This window comes from Echinops telfairi, unplaced genomic scaffold (genome assembly GCF_000313985.2).
Source record: "Echinops telfairi isolate 266 unplaced genomic scaffold, ASM31398v2 ScPeMD7_7468;HRSCAF=8506_0, whole genome shotgun sequence".
NCBI lineage: Eukaryota > Metazoa > Chordata > Mammalia > Afrosoricida > Tenrecidae > Echinops > Echinops telfairi.
The window spans coordinates 94,104,433-94,120,614 of NW_022111369.1; the positions used below are offsets into that span (position 1 = coordinate 94,104,433).

The following is a 16,182-nucleotide window of genomic DNA, read 5'->3' on the forward strand; positions in this document are numbered from 1 at the left end:
GAAATGTTTTGAGAATGATGAGGGCAATGAATGTATAAATGTGCTTTACATAATTGATGTTTGTATGGATTGTGATAAGAGTTGTATGAGCCCCTAATAAAAGGATTAAAAATAAGAATAAAATTTTTTTTCAAAAGAGAGAAGAGAGATGGCCTTTGCTGGTGCCTCTGTAGTCTCTTCAGATGGGACAAAATCCTCAAATTTTAGAAATTCCTCAATATGGGACGGCCATTGTTGGGAGAAAACCAAGTACACCTGTTTACAATGTTGTTGTTAGCAGTCATTGAGTTGCGTCAGACCTAGATGAACTTCGTGTGCACCAGGACCAAATGGTCTAGTCCTGCACTGTCCTTACAACTCCTCTTCCGTTTGAGCCGTTGCTGTCATCACTGTGCCAACCCATCTCCTTGAGGCGCTTCCTTTTTTGCTAACCCTCCATTTACCAAGCACGGGGCCTTTGCCTTTTCCAGGGCTGTTCTTTACTTCGTAATAACATGTCCAGGCCCGAGAGAAGACGCTCCCCATCCTCGCTTCCAAAGAGCATTCTGGCTATCCTACCAAAATAGACTTGCCGGGTCTTCTGGCAGATCATGGTCCGTTTCATATGACTTACCAATACCACAATTAGAATGCACCAATTCTGTCAACAATACTGACAAAATAAGCTTTATAATTGGTTTTTAAATATCTTATGATTGCAAAATACACCTGGACAAGTTAATACTTAAAATAATGTATTTGACTTTTAAGGTGAAATTATTAACCTTAACTAGTTTCATTTTACTAGATTTCTCAAAGTAACTTTTATTACAATAGTACCACACATCTACCTCACAATATCCAGATAGTACACTATCACCTCATGGTCAATAAAATACAGATAAACATCTTTAAGGTATTCTCATTTTCAACCAAGAATCATCTGACAGTACCAATGCTACCCCTCCTCCCATGCCCTCTTCTGAATCTAGTAAGACCTTCTAGACGTTCCTGTGGGTGTACGGCTCCAGTTAGGTTTGAATCATCTTCAGCAGATGTTTGCTAGCCTATTCTTCGATGATATCTGCACTCTATTCGGAATGGGCACAAAAATGGGTATCTTCCTGGTGGCTGGCCAAGCAGCTGTCATCTAGGTTTCTTGACAAAGGTAAGGGGGCACTTCTACTGCTGCATGGCTCGTCGCAGCAACTTAGGTGGTAGCCTTTCATTTCCAGGACCCTTGTTTGGCACCAAGGTCTGCAGCCCAGTTTGACCTCCTTCCTCTGTGCCAGCGGCTCTTGATCATAAGTGACTTCCTGAAATGGCTGAGTGTGGACCAACTATTATTAGGACAATGACTCTACACATTACTTCCATCCTCTTTTGGTGCTTCCTGTATCGTTCCCCCACTCACAGAATCACCCACTCATAGAATCTTTAGTATTGTAACTCAGCTCGCATTAAATCAATGAAACCAAAAACTTGTGCTCTGAAAAGATGAAGAAAAATCTCTAGTCAGAAAGCCAAGAAAAAGAGACAAATATCAATCTCAGGAATGAGAGAGGTAATATCACTACTGACCCTACAGGGATTAAAAAGTTAATGAACAACAACAACAAAAAGTTCAACAACAATGATTAGAGACTATTATAAGTTTATGTTCATATATAAATAAAATATTCAAACTACCAAACCTCACTCAAGAAGAAATTGATAACCCGGGGAGTCTTCTATCTATTTAAGCAATTACATTCACACTTAAAAGCCTCCAAACAGAATCAGCTGTCACTTTGGAAGACCCAGTATGGTTTGACAAAATATTTGTTAAAAAGCCCTTAAGTACGAGCCCCCGATAAAATGATTTTTAAAAAAGCCCTTAAGAAATGAAATTCTACCTAGCCAGTTGCATTTTTATACTTTGTATTACATAAAAATTGTAATGTTTACCATAAGTCATTGACATAAATGTGCTTCTTTTTATGACCAAAGTGTCTAAGTAACCAGAGGGCATCAAATCTTAACTAAGATGTTTTCATCCTAGTTAAAAACAAACAAACTTCTACTCAAATGTTTATTTCAGAATAAGAGGCATATTTATTATATATTTAAGGGGGGTGACTTAAAAACAATGTAAATAGTTCTGCCACATTCTTGTTCTATACTCTTAATCACTAACAAATCCTGTTTTTTAATGGCTACATAGAAAAGAGTATCAGCTATGTACTATCAGTGGGTGAGATGAGGTGCTGTTTTAGAAATGGCATTTCAAAGATGTGTGAGATTAAAGTAATGATTTTGCATGGATTTTCCTTTTGGATTTGAAAGCTCGTTCCTATCTTCCTTCCATCACAAATAGCTCCAGTTCCTCTCAGTCTACCCCTTTCTTCACTCTCTCTCCTCTTCTTCCATTTCTCCTTGGACTTGGCTCCAGTTCTCATAGAAACCTCGTTATAACATCAAGTAGACACTGTGTGCGATCTTTTTACAGTGAGAGTTTCTAAAGAGGACACAGTTGAATATATGAGGTATTGGGGGGTCACTAAGATACCCCACAGACTGCCAAAAGCACAAACACGTGCTCCTTTGCTCTCCAAGTGTCAGGATAGTGAGACCTCATCTCATGTACCTGTTACCAGTCCCTGGAAAAGGACATCATGCTTGGAAAAGGGGAAGACCCTTGGCAAGAGGAACTGACACAGTGGTGACAGGAATGGGCTCAAACATAAGAACGATGATGGGGATGGTTTAGGACTGGGCAGTGTTTCCTTCTGCTGAAAGTAGGGTCACTACGAGTCGGACCCAACTCGACTGCACCCAACAGCAGCAGCAGCAGCAGCAGCAGCAGCAGCAGCAGCAGCAGCAGCAGCAGCAGCAAGATACTAATAATCACTAACCACAGTCCATCACACTGACAGATGCGTGGTTGACACAAAAACAGAACGGAACTTTGAAGAGAGTACCATGGACTGCCAGGCACTGAGGAGCCCTGGTGATGTGGTAGATTACATGTTAGGGTGCTGGCCAATGGCAGCACTTTAATCCCACCAGCAGTTCTACGGGAAAGAGGAAGCTTTCTGCTCCCATAAAGACTTACAGCCTTGGCAACCCATGGGGACAGTTCTACTCTGTCCTTCAGGGTGGCAACCAGTCAGAATTGACTTGATGTTCGCTTTTTAGGGGGTCTCTCTTTATATCTATGTATGTACATACGTATTGTCAAAAAGAGACCGAGAGTAGATAGATACCTTTCTTTGATTTTGTGTTTCTTACAAATCAAATATTTACTCTAAAGACATTTATGACCCAAACTAACCCTTTACAGTTTTTCTCTCACCCAAATTGCAAATACTTTCTTTCCTGTTGGAAGCCTGACTTACTGAATACCAGTTTCAAAAGATCGGGCTAGGAGGAGAGCCAGAGGCTCTCTGATGACCTAATACAGGTGGATCTCAGTAAAGAGGCAGGCAGGGTTCACGCAGTCATATAAGATTAGCCAATGTGGAATTTCTTCCTCCTCTTCTCTTTATAAGCTAGCTTCTTTGAACCATTTACTTTTTCTGAAATCAAAATAATCACCTACATGCATAAGGAATAACTGCTCAGAAAAAAATGTTATATTCAATTTTCACTGAGCTTTGATTTTCAGCTATGTAGTTTTATTTTAAATGATATAGTTAAAAAATTTTTTTTAATTTGAACATCAGGTTTATTTTGATCAATCGCGTGCACACACACTGCTGTGGAGAGGTGCCGCTGGGTCAGCTCTGACTCACAGCAACCCTATGTCAACAGAACAGACACTGCCCAGTCCTCCCTTCTCCCCGCCATTGCTATGCTTGCGCCCACTGTTACAGGTACTGTGTCAATCCATCATGCTGAGGGTCTTCCTCCTTTTCACTGCCCCTGCACTTTACTAAGTATGGTGTCCTTCTTCTGGGACTGGCCTGTCCCCATAACATGTCCAAACTATGCAGACTGTCTCACACCCTCAATTTTAAAGCATCTCTGGCTACACTTGGTCCAGAACAGAGGTGCTTGTTCTTCTGGTACTCCCCGGTACAGTCAATATTCTTCACCAACACCGCAATTCAAACGCAACCATTCTTCCCTGATCTTTCATATTCAGTGTTCGGTTTTCATATGCACGTGAGGCCATTAAGAATGCCTTGGCTTGGGTCAGCTGTGCCTTAGTCGTCAAAGTGACAGCTCTGCTCTTCAACACTTTGAAAAGGTCGTGTGTAGCTGAGAAACCTCCTCTGGGAGAATCCATCTTCACACTAGTCCAAGGCCACTGCCAGACGGCAGAGGTCAGCCATGCCTCCACCCTCCACTTTTCTTTACCCGCTTCTGTCACCAGCATTGCTTCCAGAAGACTCTACTTTTCTGCTGGGTTCAATAATCACTTGCAATGGCCACATGGGCAGAATTTACCATTAATGGGTTTAGTAGGGAAGTTACCACAACTAGGCTCAGTAAACCACAATGAGTCACCACAATTAGGATCAGTAAACGGTAAGGACACAGTCATTGGTCCATAGCAATAGCTCCTCTCAGCCAGCAGCGTAGTCTCTCCTTCTTGTCTCAGCCACGTGGACCCTTTGCTACTGCTTCTAAGAGCCAAGTGGTCCCCTGCCACTCCACTTTACTGTCTCACAGCCTCGGGGCTCCGAGGCGCAGCTCCTCTGCTGTCTCAGCGTGGCTCCTTTGTTCTGTCCCATGGTCTTTGTGCGGTGGCCTGTGACACTTCTGGTCTTGGCCTCTATCACTTTTAGGCGGGGATCGTGAACACATTCCACTGCTGGTTTTTCTTCCTCGATGGTCCTGGGAGTTCTGTCTGTTTGGGGGATGGCTCTCTACTGACCAAGCTTCTCTATGAGTGGGTCACATGTCCTATTTGCTGTGAGTCGGAACTGACTTGACAGACTAACAACAACACAGACATGAAACAAGAAGCCAACTCATGGCCATCAAGTCAGTTCTGACTCACGCGGACCTTACAGGACAGGGCGGAACTTCCCCTGTGGGTTTCTGAGGCGGTAGCTCTTCCCAGGAGTCGAAGGACCATCTCTCTCTAGGGCAGCAGCTAGTGGTTTTCAAGTGCTGCCTGGCGGCTAGCAGCGTACAGTGCAGCCCGAGACATACAGAGAAAAGCCACATCGAGCTAGCCGCATGGCTGACCATTTGAAAGGACCTCAGCTGCTCTGAGGGAACAAGACATGGCATTCTACTCCCTCAAAGATTTAGTCTTGGAAATCCATGAGGGCAGTTCTACTCTGCACCTTGCCTCGCTATGAATTGGAATTGACTCGGTTTATCCTTCATTATGAATAGTTATTAGTTCATTTTGGAAATTCTTGTACCAGACCAAAAAATTCATAGAAAGTGAGAAATGTATTAGGTTATGTGTAGTCAAGTGAAATTGCTTAATAGGGTTCTTCCAACCACAGTGTCTGCAATTTCCATCAAGGTGAAGGACCATGCAAATAGGGGGTATGAAGCACTAATAGAGGGCACTGATCTGTTTTGCCATTCCACTGGGTATGTAAGTGAGCCACCTCAACAGCACGAAGAGATAAAACCCATGATCACCAAGAAAGAAAGGTCAGCGGAGTGTGAAGTGAGACCCTTGCTTGAAGTGGTGGTGCTGGGCAGCAAAGAAGCAACACCGAGACCACGGGGCAGTGCAGCAACCGTCTGGGCTCATGGAGAAAGTCAGAGGCCCAGGGACCATGTGGCTAATGGGCTGAAGACCAGAGAGAGACAAGCCTGCCAGTATGGCCGAGGAGAGGAGCTGTAGGCAAAAAAAAAAACAAACCAAAAACAAACTGTATCCTTAACATTTTGTAACCTGTTAGCTTCCCTAATAAACTCTCCCTTAAACTTGTGTATTGCCTGTGAGTTCAGTGTGGTAACCACAATGAATTCTCAAGCCCAGCAGAAAGCTAAAAAGCGATGCGAGGGGTGGCTGGTGTCTGAAAGGGCAAAACAGGATGCAGCGTAAAGGCATGTCTGACGTCTGCCTCATGATGCTCTACGCCAGGCTGGTGTGCAGTTGACTTCCCTCCTGCTCTCCCAGTGTGTCCCCAATGTGTGAATCTCTCGATTCAGTAAAACGCTTTGATTTCACTTTTAAAAGAGTGGAAAACTGGTGCTCTGCTATGACAAAGTGCAATGTAGGGTTATAATCCACTATATAATAATCCACTATAATAAGAATTCTCTTACTAGGGATTGCATCTTTACAAGTGCTTTACAGAGATGCTAAGAAGACCTGATGGTGAGAAAGGCTTTATTCTACAATCAGGACAGCAAAGTACTCACGGCTGGGCCCCAATTTCTCGAAGATGATAGAAGAGCTGGGGAAGGTAAGTTTGGAGAAGAGTCTCGAACAGCAAACACAGGGACACAATACCCTAGACCCAGTGATGAGTCATAAGAGAAATGCATATTTTAGTATTTCAAAATGAACTGTGGTAAAAAACAAACTACTCAACTAGGAAATGAGAAAAAAAACTAACAAGGTAAATATTCGCTCTGTGTTTAAAAGTCACAACCAACAAGTGCATGCATGGATTCCTAACCTGAGGTTTAAAGAAAGGCTTTATCCTTCTGTGTATTCTCCATTCGTGTAAATATGCTAAGGCCCATCCTTTTAACACAATAGGCCCCCTCTGAGCCGGATATGTAATATTCGGTGTCACAGGAAAACACTGTATCACAGAAAACCTGCTACTTTGCAAGCCATGTATTATCACCTAGGCTACAGCAAAAGTCCTTTTCTCTGGAGGAGTTCCAGCTTCCCTGTTGCTACCCCACACCCCGTAGGCTCTGCTTGCCTTTCAGAATGCCCCTGCCCCTCTGGCGGCCTCACCCACTGGGAAAATATTTCCTGCTTTTCTATATCCACTCCCAGGCAAAGATGGCCCAGTGAAATTTGCATCAGGAAGTTATCCAACAAGGTTTTGACTGCTTAGTATAAGACCTTCTTCATTAAACAAAACAAAACAAAACAAAACTGAGATCTACTTTTTTTTAAGGGCACCATTTGTAGAGTGTAAGAACTGATGGTGTGTCTCGTGCATTCAGTACTTGACCACTCTGAATTAAGTCTTTCTTACAGCTCAGCATTCCTCAGGGTTGGTCTTTGTAAGGAAGTTTTAATCCTCTTTGAGTTTTGAAAGAAAAAATAAAAGATTGTCAGGGTTCCAAATATTTCAGTCTGGCTGCAAGCCATGAGGAGAGATGGCCTCCTGCAAGGGGAATGGGCAGGGCTGACAAAGCCACACCCAGGTCAGCAGAGGGATCACCGGACTGTGCAGAGGGCCCGGCGCCTCCGCACCATGAGAACACCCAGGGCGGCTGGACAGTACTGGGCAATCTGTGTTTGACTTTTTAAAACTTTTTAAAAACTCTGAAGCCTGGAAATCTAGAGTAGAAGAATCTCATGCTATGAAAGAGGAATTAGAAAATGGAAGAATTATTCATATGTTTCTGATTAGATAAATTATCAATGGCAGATCAGAACAAAATTGAGCTGACTTCGAGAAAACACTCCCAAGACAATTGGTGGGGCTGTATTTGTGGGTTATCTGTGCCCTCCTGGAATTCAGCTCTCTGCCAACTTTTGAAAGCAATGCATGGGGGCAAGGTTGGGGGAGGGGGAAAGAAGGAGGACAATGTAGGATTAACCTGGGGGATAATGAACAGATACTGAATGTCATAGCAATTCCATATTCCCTTCTCTGGGGAAATTTGGTAGCACATATATGCATACACATTACAATTTACTGTTTCTTCCAGAGAGTGAGTTAGTTATCCATCCCCGTAGACTAAACCTCACCCAAACCAAACAGTGCTGTCTAGTCTGTTCCAGCCCATGCGACCCTATAGGACACAGTAGAACTCTCCCTGTGGGCTCCAAGCTGTAAATCCTTATGGGAGCACAACACCTCATCTACTGACCTTGCAGTTGGCCTTGCAACTGGTTAACCTGCTACCCCCTCTACCACCCCACCACCCCGGGGCTAAATTTGGCCCAAAGTGGGAAACTGCAAAATAATAATAAAATATTCAGGCTCATAAGAAGAAAACCAGACTAAAGACAGGATAATTAAGCAGCCAAACCAACACAGATGAACATATTCAACTACCACTCTGTTTTTCCTTGACTCTCATACTGAGGCCACAGTAGCTTTCTATTGGATAAGCATAATGAAAGTATTGAGTATGATAAAGGCTAATTAGCCAAATTGGAAATTGGAAAGCAAGTGACAAATGAACGTTTGGTTTTCATGAACAAAGGCGAGCTGATGGTAACAACGGACGTGCTCTGTGTTCACTGGCCAGCTCCTATGATTCCACTACTAGGGTTGGGCGTTTTCAGATTGCTCTTCAGCAACTACAGATCACTCATTAGTCTCATTTCACAGAGAAGAAACCAGGGTTGAAAGAAAGCAGGCCACTTTATCAAAGAAAATAATAGGCATTTCTCAGTTTAAAAATGTATCAAAGATCATTGAAATGTAATTGCTTGAGGGTTTTTTTTTGCTTCTTTAAATACTGCTAACATTATTTCAACACCGATTTATACTCCTCTTTCATTTATTCTCGAGAAAGGTGTTCGTTGACGTCATAGATTTAACTTTTTCCGGTTTTCAGAGTTGAGCTAAAGAAAATCTGCTTGCTGCAACAAATTATTTTTCAGGAAAGAAGGGATAAAGTTAGACTTGATCATTTTTTTCCAACAACGCTCCCCCCCCCCCCCCAATACACACAAACTTACTGAGGGATGAGAAGAGATGGAATGGAGTCTGAAGAAAAACCGTACGTACATCTCACGGAACATCTGATACAACTTGAAAGGCTCATGGTACAGAAAACAAAGTGGCGCAACTGGAAGAATAGAGACATTCATGGGCTTACTGCAGAACCACTAACGTTTCTGAATGTCATGAAATATTAAAGGAGGCATCAGTGTATGGTAATCATGCTCATCCATAGAGAATATTTATGTGGACAGACAGATACACACACGGCTTTTTCAGTGTGAAAAAGGAATGTACGCACAGGTACAAAGCTCAGTCGGAGAAGTACATGAGTCTACCCTTTCACCCCAAGCCTCTACTTTCCTTTCTGAAATGCTGCCCTTTTACTAATTTCTGGAAAGCTTCTAAGACCGTTCCATGCAAACAAAACAGATCTAAATGTACATAGCTTTAAAACACACACACACACACACACACACTCATAGGAGCATATGCACTATTCTATACCATGTACTTTCCACTTAACATCTATCTAGAGAGTAGTTACATGTCAGATGAGATAGAACAAACACATTATTTTTAGGCTGAACACCATTGTTTGCATGTGCCAGAGTGATTTAACCCACATTGGTGAACATTTAAGGTATTGTTAAATACTTTGATATTACCCCACCACCACCACACACAATAGAGTTATAATTAACATCCTTATGGTACAGATAAATTCATTAAAGTAAAATCATGAGCTATAGGGTTTGCACATTAAAAATTTTGATCAATATAGCCAAATTGTCACCATCGATAACATAATTTATAGTCATTAGAACTACCCACAGAATGCCATTTTCTCTTCTTTTGACCATTACTACATAATGGGTCCAGATGAGTGTGAAATGGCACCTGACCATTCCGAGTGCTTCCCTCCAAGGCTTCTTGCTCACACTCTTTCCTCTCCCCACATGCACCAAACACTTCTTGTCACCCCCTTCATCAAACTTGCCAATCAGGGGACTACATGGTGCTTCTCAACCCCAGCCACAAGTCTCCATCCCTCCACCCCCTACCGCCACCCCCCCACCCCCCGGGGGTATAGTTGTCGGTGCCTTCCTTTGGGTCAGGGCCACGCTTCCTACCTTCGGAGTAGAGCAGCCTGGCAGGCTGTGCTTCCCAGTAAAGCCTATTACTTGAGCCCCGTGTCTTGGCCTGCCTTTCTATCTCTATATACTATCAAAGGGGCCCCCGTGGCATAGTGGTTATATGTTGGGTTGCTAATGTCAAGGTCAACTGTTCGAAACTACCAGCCATTTTGTTAAAGACAAGGCTTTCTACTTCCCTAGAGTCACAGTCTCAGAAACCAATAGGAACAGGTGTACCCTGTCCTAAAGGTCATGATGAGATGGCATTGACAGGATGGCAGTGAGTTTGTTTTTTTAAATGTTCTATCACATTTGGTGTTTTTTTTCTATTTGATAGATTAAACTGTCTTTATTATAATATTGAATTGAGAGTTTCTTTACTTCTGTGTAAAGTTCAGTATTTTGTGCTTCTTTTCTCTTTATAAGCCATCTGTATTTATTTTTTCATCTGTGACCTTTTACTCCTATTTACTTACTTACGAGTTGCTTATGAAATAGTAAGATTTCATTTCTATATGAGAGGTGCTTTGCCCTCCTTTGTATACAATGCAATTCTTTGTCCCGGTTTGTTGTTAGTTGCTCTTCTGACTTCTTTTTCATTTTTTTTTTGCCCTATGCACGAACTTTAGTTTCGCATAGTTAGTTTTTTAAATAGATTAGCAGTTTTTGTCTTGCTCAGAAAAGGACTTTTCATTTCTTATACTCATAGAGCACTCTAATGATAAACACTATTTATTCCATTAAGACTATATAATTTAAAATTTTAAAGTTAGGTTTTGAAGCACAATGAAAACCAAAAGTTTCCAAAGGGCAGATTGTGCTGATTCCGGGTGATTTTACTTTTTTTCTAACAGTGAATAAGTTAATCTTTAAAAATTACAATGAGCGAAGTAAACTATAAAGGATGACAATCCTAGATTAACAATAGCATTAGAAAGACAAAATAGAATTATGTAAGAGTGCTTAAAATTCAAATAACTTAAAAAAACTACATAAGGTTAAATCTTACTCTCTCTTTTAATGTAAGTAGTAGGAAAGTGACATTTAGACACCTAATTTTTACTTTGCTCCACAAAAGTTTTTCAAATTAAAACACATTTGCTATTTGTTAGTTATATATAAGGCAATTAAGGATAAACCTTTGGAATGTTGTCATCAATGAATTTAGTTTGAAAAGAAAATTTTGGGGTAATAGCATTAGATTATGGACCTATACTGCCAGGAAAGACCAGTGCCTGCAGAAGAGCCACACTAGTATACAATAATGTGTAGCAACTTGTGTACAAGAATGTGTAGCAACCAAGGCTACTTGGTTTTGTAGACTTAAAATTATCCTCATGGTGAGAAATTACTTCTGTAATAAGTGTTCGATTAAGGTTCCTTGTCTACCTGGTTTTTGACCATTAAGCCCGTGTGAGTTATCACAATCAGACATTCCGCAGTAGAATACCAGGAAATAATTATTCTGAACACAGTCATGCCACTCATCTTCTTAAGTCTCAGGAAGTAGATAGTATAAACACATTTATAATGAAGATAATAAAGAAATATTCATTTTAGTTAAATTTCAACTGTCATATAAACTGACTGAGAAAGAAGTCATGAAGCTTTATGATTTATAGGTTAACAGCCTGGGCAGGAGAGAGTAAGTAGGTGGAATTCAGTTGACCCACATACTTGTCTTTTTAGAAAATGTCAAAGAAAAAATGACAATAATTTTAAAATGGCATCAAACACAAGCACTTTTGTTATATGTGATCTAGAGTGATACACAGTCATTACTGATGAATTGATCATTAAAAACTAACAGCACAAGTAAGGTGTTTTACTTTTTCTGAGGGGTGAAAGAGATACCAATTTTGGAGGGTAAACATTCAGCTCCCACCAAAACCAAACTGCATGCCATCTGGTTGATGCCCACTCCTTGTAACCCTGTGGGGCAGGGTAGAACTGCCCCCCGTGAGTTTCTGAGGTAACAAAGCCTCGTTGTTCTCTCATGGAGTGACTAGTGATTTCAAACTGCTGATCTTGCAGAGTGCAGCCCACAGTGTAACCTCTCTGCTACCAGGGCTCCTTAAACATGCATCTAGGTAGACACAACAAAGTCAGAGACTGTTTTATTTATATGCTCAGAAAAAAAATCACACAGATATAAATATATATGAAACCTAAAGGTATGTTCTTCTACTTCAAAACAAATTTAAGGCACTTACTGTATTCTCAAAAAAATGACTACCTTATGACAAAATAATAATTTATAAATTATCAAGGGTTGATGAGGGAGTGGGGAATGGGGAGGGAGGGAAAATGATGAGCTGATGCCAAGGGCTTAAGTGGAGAGCAAATTTTTTGAGAATGATGAGGGCAATGAATGTACAAATGTGCTCTACACAATTGGTGCATGTATGGATTGTGATAAGAGTTGTATGAGCTCATAAAATGAATAAAAAAATAACTACTTGTAAAAATCTTAAATTGGGCTATTCTATATATCTAAAAAGAAAAGTTAAAAAAAAAAGGAAGAAGAAGAAAATTACTTCCAGGAAGATGTCGACTGTATAACACATACCAGAGGGACTCCGCATAAATCAGCCGAGGAGTGTTACTAACAGGGAAATTCAACACTGCTGGATCACAGGAGGAACATCATAAAGATAAGTAGGCGCAGATCCACAAGGTTTTGAGGGGCTGGGGGCTTTTGGCTTACCACAGTGGAGGCCAGCTAGGGTTTGACCTCAGCCCCGCCACTGTCTCAGCGGGCCAAGGGACTTTATTTCAACACAGCCACAGCTTGCCGCTGCCTCGGGGCAGGGATTAAACCCTTGTAGCTTGATGGGCAGGGATCAGGGCTCAGCTATATTGTTACTTTTGTTTTCCTCTCTTCTCTCTATCACCACACAGTCTCAGCAGGGTTTTGTTTTTTTTTTGTTTTTTTGAGTATTTTTTTTCCTTTATCTCTTACCTGTTCTCTCACGTGCCACTGGCTGCCCTCCAGACCACTCTCCTTAGCCTAGGGCATTTATGCCTGCACTCCACCCAGTAAGGCAAGCTCCACCCTGTGCAACATACCCGAGGCTGGGGAAAGTCTGCCTGCCCTCTACCAGGGGATATTCTTATCCAAATTATTCACTGGGAATTCCTGCCTGTGTGGCTGGAGGAGCTCCTATTTGTCCTCTGTGGGCCCACGTGACTAAGGGAACTTCCTGCCGCCTGCCTTAGTGCCTCGCATGGCCTAAGGCAGCTCGGCCAACACTCACCAACGTTCCATGCTGCTATAGGAAGCTCTGCCCAACCTCCACAGTGATCTACCTGACCAGGGCAATTCTGCCCACCATTCGCAGTGTTCTACACTAAAGCAGGAAACCCATCGGCCTTCAGGGCACTCCCCTTGAGAGTGAAGCCACAGGAGGATAAAGTGGTAGGCTAATTCCAAAGTGAAGTTAGCAGCAGGCAGTTCAAAGAAGCATTCCTACGAGTCTCCCAGAGAGGGCCAATGCTCTTCAACTCCCTGGAAAATGGTACCTGGCTCCTCTAAAACAACACAACGTAAACATCAATCAGCCCCAATGACCCCAATGAACAAACAGGAGAAAGAAAAGGCAATGGCAGAAGATGTCCTGAACCAAATGACGTGCATAGAAGAAGCAGACATTGATCTGCCACAGAAAGAAAATTTCAGAATGCTGCTTGGAGTCATATAGGATATGAGGGAAACAATAAAGAAAGAGTGAAAGGATAGAGAAGATAAAGTCCATACACTAAAGGGAAATACAAGAGCTTAGGGAGGAGATAACAAAAACCAGTAGCCAACTCACGGACCTCGAGAATCGACAGGAAGAAGCAGAGAACCGCACCAAGGACAGCCAAGCAGACTTTAACAAATGCGAACAAAAATCTAATAAGATCATCAGAGAAGCTGAAGAAAACCTAAGAGCTATGTCTGATGCTGTGACACAACAAAGAAGTCATCTGCAACAATAGTGAGAGAATTCACGGGGTAAAACTTCCCCAGCTTCACGAAGGCAAGCCAGGCAACCATTCAGGAGGCTGAAAGAACACCAGCTAGACTGAATCCCAAGAAGAAGTAACCAAGGCACATACTAGTTAAACTATCCAACTTTGAGGAAAAGGAAAAAATCATGAGAGCAGCTAGGGAAAAACAGCAATCACATATAAAGGTTCCCAAATAACATTATCCTCAGACTTATCAGCAGAAACTATGAAGAAGAGGAGAGAATGGAGTAACATATTCCAAAAATTGAAGGAAAACAATGCAAACACAATACTCTACCCAACCAAATTATCAATCAAGAAAGATGGAGAAGGAAGACTCTTTCCAGACAAGGAAAAACTCAAAGAATACGTTAGAAGAAACCCAGCCCTACAAAAGATCCTTGCCAACCCAGTATGGGCAGAACAACGTTCACCAAGCATAAATAAGAGACCACCACATAAAACAAACTCACCCAGAGGGAAAAAAAGAGAAAACAGACCCCAAGAGAGCATTGGCTTAAGGATCGAAAGAAATAAAGAATCATACACACACACACATGTACACATAACACACTAATAAAAAAGGAAGGTAGGAAAACACCCAACACAAAAGGTATAAGATGACACCACAGAGTCCACAGATGGAGATAATAACCCTGAATACCAATGCTCTGAACTCAGGGATTAAAAGACTGAGGCTAGCAGTCTGACTTAGAAAATACACCCCATCAATCTGCTACCTACAGGAGACACATCTCAAGGCTACAAACAAAAATAGGCTGAGAATCAAAGACTGGAGAAAGGCATACCAAGCAAACAGAAATTCAAAAAAAAGCAGGGGATGCAATCCTAATCTCGGATAAAATTGACCTCAAAGTGCAAACCATAAAAAGAGATAAGGAGGGACACTATATAATGTTCAAGGGAACAGTGACAAAGAACCACTAAGTACTGTAAACATAAATTCCCCAAATGAGACCTGCTGAATGCGTCAACCAAACACTCCAAAATATGAAAAAAGAAATCACAGACTCAAGAATTATAGTGGGTGACTTCACTACACTGCTCTTTGGGAAAGACAGATCACAGGGAAAGAAACTCAACAAAGAGGCTAGAGATCTAAACACTACAATTAGACAATTTGATCTGATAGATATTTACAGAGCTTTACATCCAAATACCAAAAAGATGACATTCTTTTCAAGCCCGCATGGCACATATTCAAAGACACCACATCCTGGGGCATAAATTTAAGCACATTGATATCCTATAGACCTCTCTCTCTGACCACTGTGCCATAAGGCTGGAAATCAACCAAAAAAAGACAAAGAAAACAAGAGCAAACAATTGGAGGATGGATAACTCTCTATTGCAAAAGGAGTGCGTACTGGCACAGATCAGAGATGAAATTAGGAAACTTCTAGAAACCAACGAGCATGAGAATGCTACGTACCAAAACTTAAGGGACACAGCAAAGGTAGTTATCAGAAGAAGTTTCATAGCAATACATGCACACCTGAAAAAGGAAGAGAGACTCATGATTGATATCCTGGCACAAAATTTACAACAACTAAAGCAGTCAGCAGGGAAATCCTACTAATAGCAAAAGAAAAGAAGTAATAAAAATCAGGACTAAAATTCAGGAGAGGGAAAATAAGAAAAATATGGAAAAAATTAATGCTGCTAAAAGTTAAGTTTTTTGAAAGGATAAACAGAATCGACAGCCCGCTGGCAAACCTAATCAAAGAGAGGCGGGAACAAATTTCAATAGCAAGAATGAGGGATGAGAGAGGGGCCATTACAATAGATACTAATAAAATCAAAAGAATAATTATACAGTACTATGAAGGATTGTACTCCAGTGAATTCAACAACTTGGAAGACATGGCCAAATTCTTGGAAAAGCAATCCCTCCCTAGACTATCCCCAATGGACGTCATGAATCTCAACAGACCCATATCAATAGAAGAAATAGACACAGTTATCTAGAGATTACCAATAAAAAAAATCCCCTGGACCAGAAGGCTTCACAGTAGAATTCTACCAAGCATTCAGGGAAGAACTAACACCAATCCTACGCAAACTCTTCCAGAACATAGAAAACGATGCAAACTCCCAAACTCCTTCTATGAAGCTAGTATAACCCTGATACTAAAACTAGACAGAGATCCCACAAAAATTGAGAACTACAGACCAATATCCTTAATGATCATCGATGCAAAAATCCTTAACAAAATACTGGCCAATAGAATACAAAAGTATATAAAACAAATAATTCACCATGACCAAGTGGGATTCATAACAGGGAT

General features: G+C 41.4%; 1 protein-coding gene across 1 annotated transcript in view; it reads right to left on the reverse strand.

The window, feature by feature from the left end:
- Window positions 1–16,182, reverse strand: part of TBC1D19 (TBC1 domain family member 19) — a gene marked incomplete at its 5' end in the record, with an annotated part of 127,414 nt that overhangs the window by 9,136 nt on the left and 102,096 nt on the right. Inside the window, 2 exons of the mRNA XM_045284077.1 lie at window positions 6,301–6,392; window positions 8,762–8,871. Coding sequence (XP_045140012.1) covers window positions 6,301–6,392; window positions 8,762–8,871 — 202 coding nt within the window. The remainder of the gene's footprint in view (window positions 1–6,300; window positions 6,393–8,761; window positions 8,872–16,182) is intronic.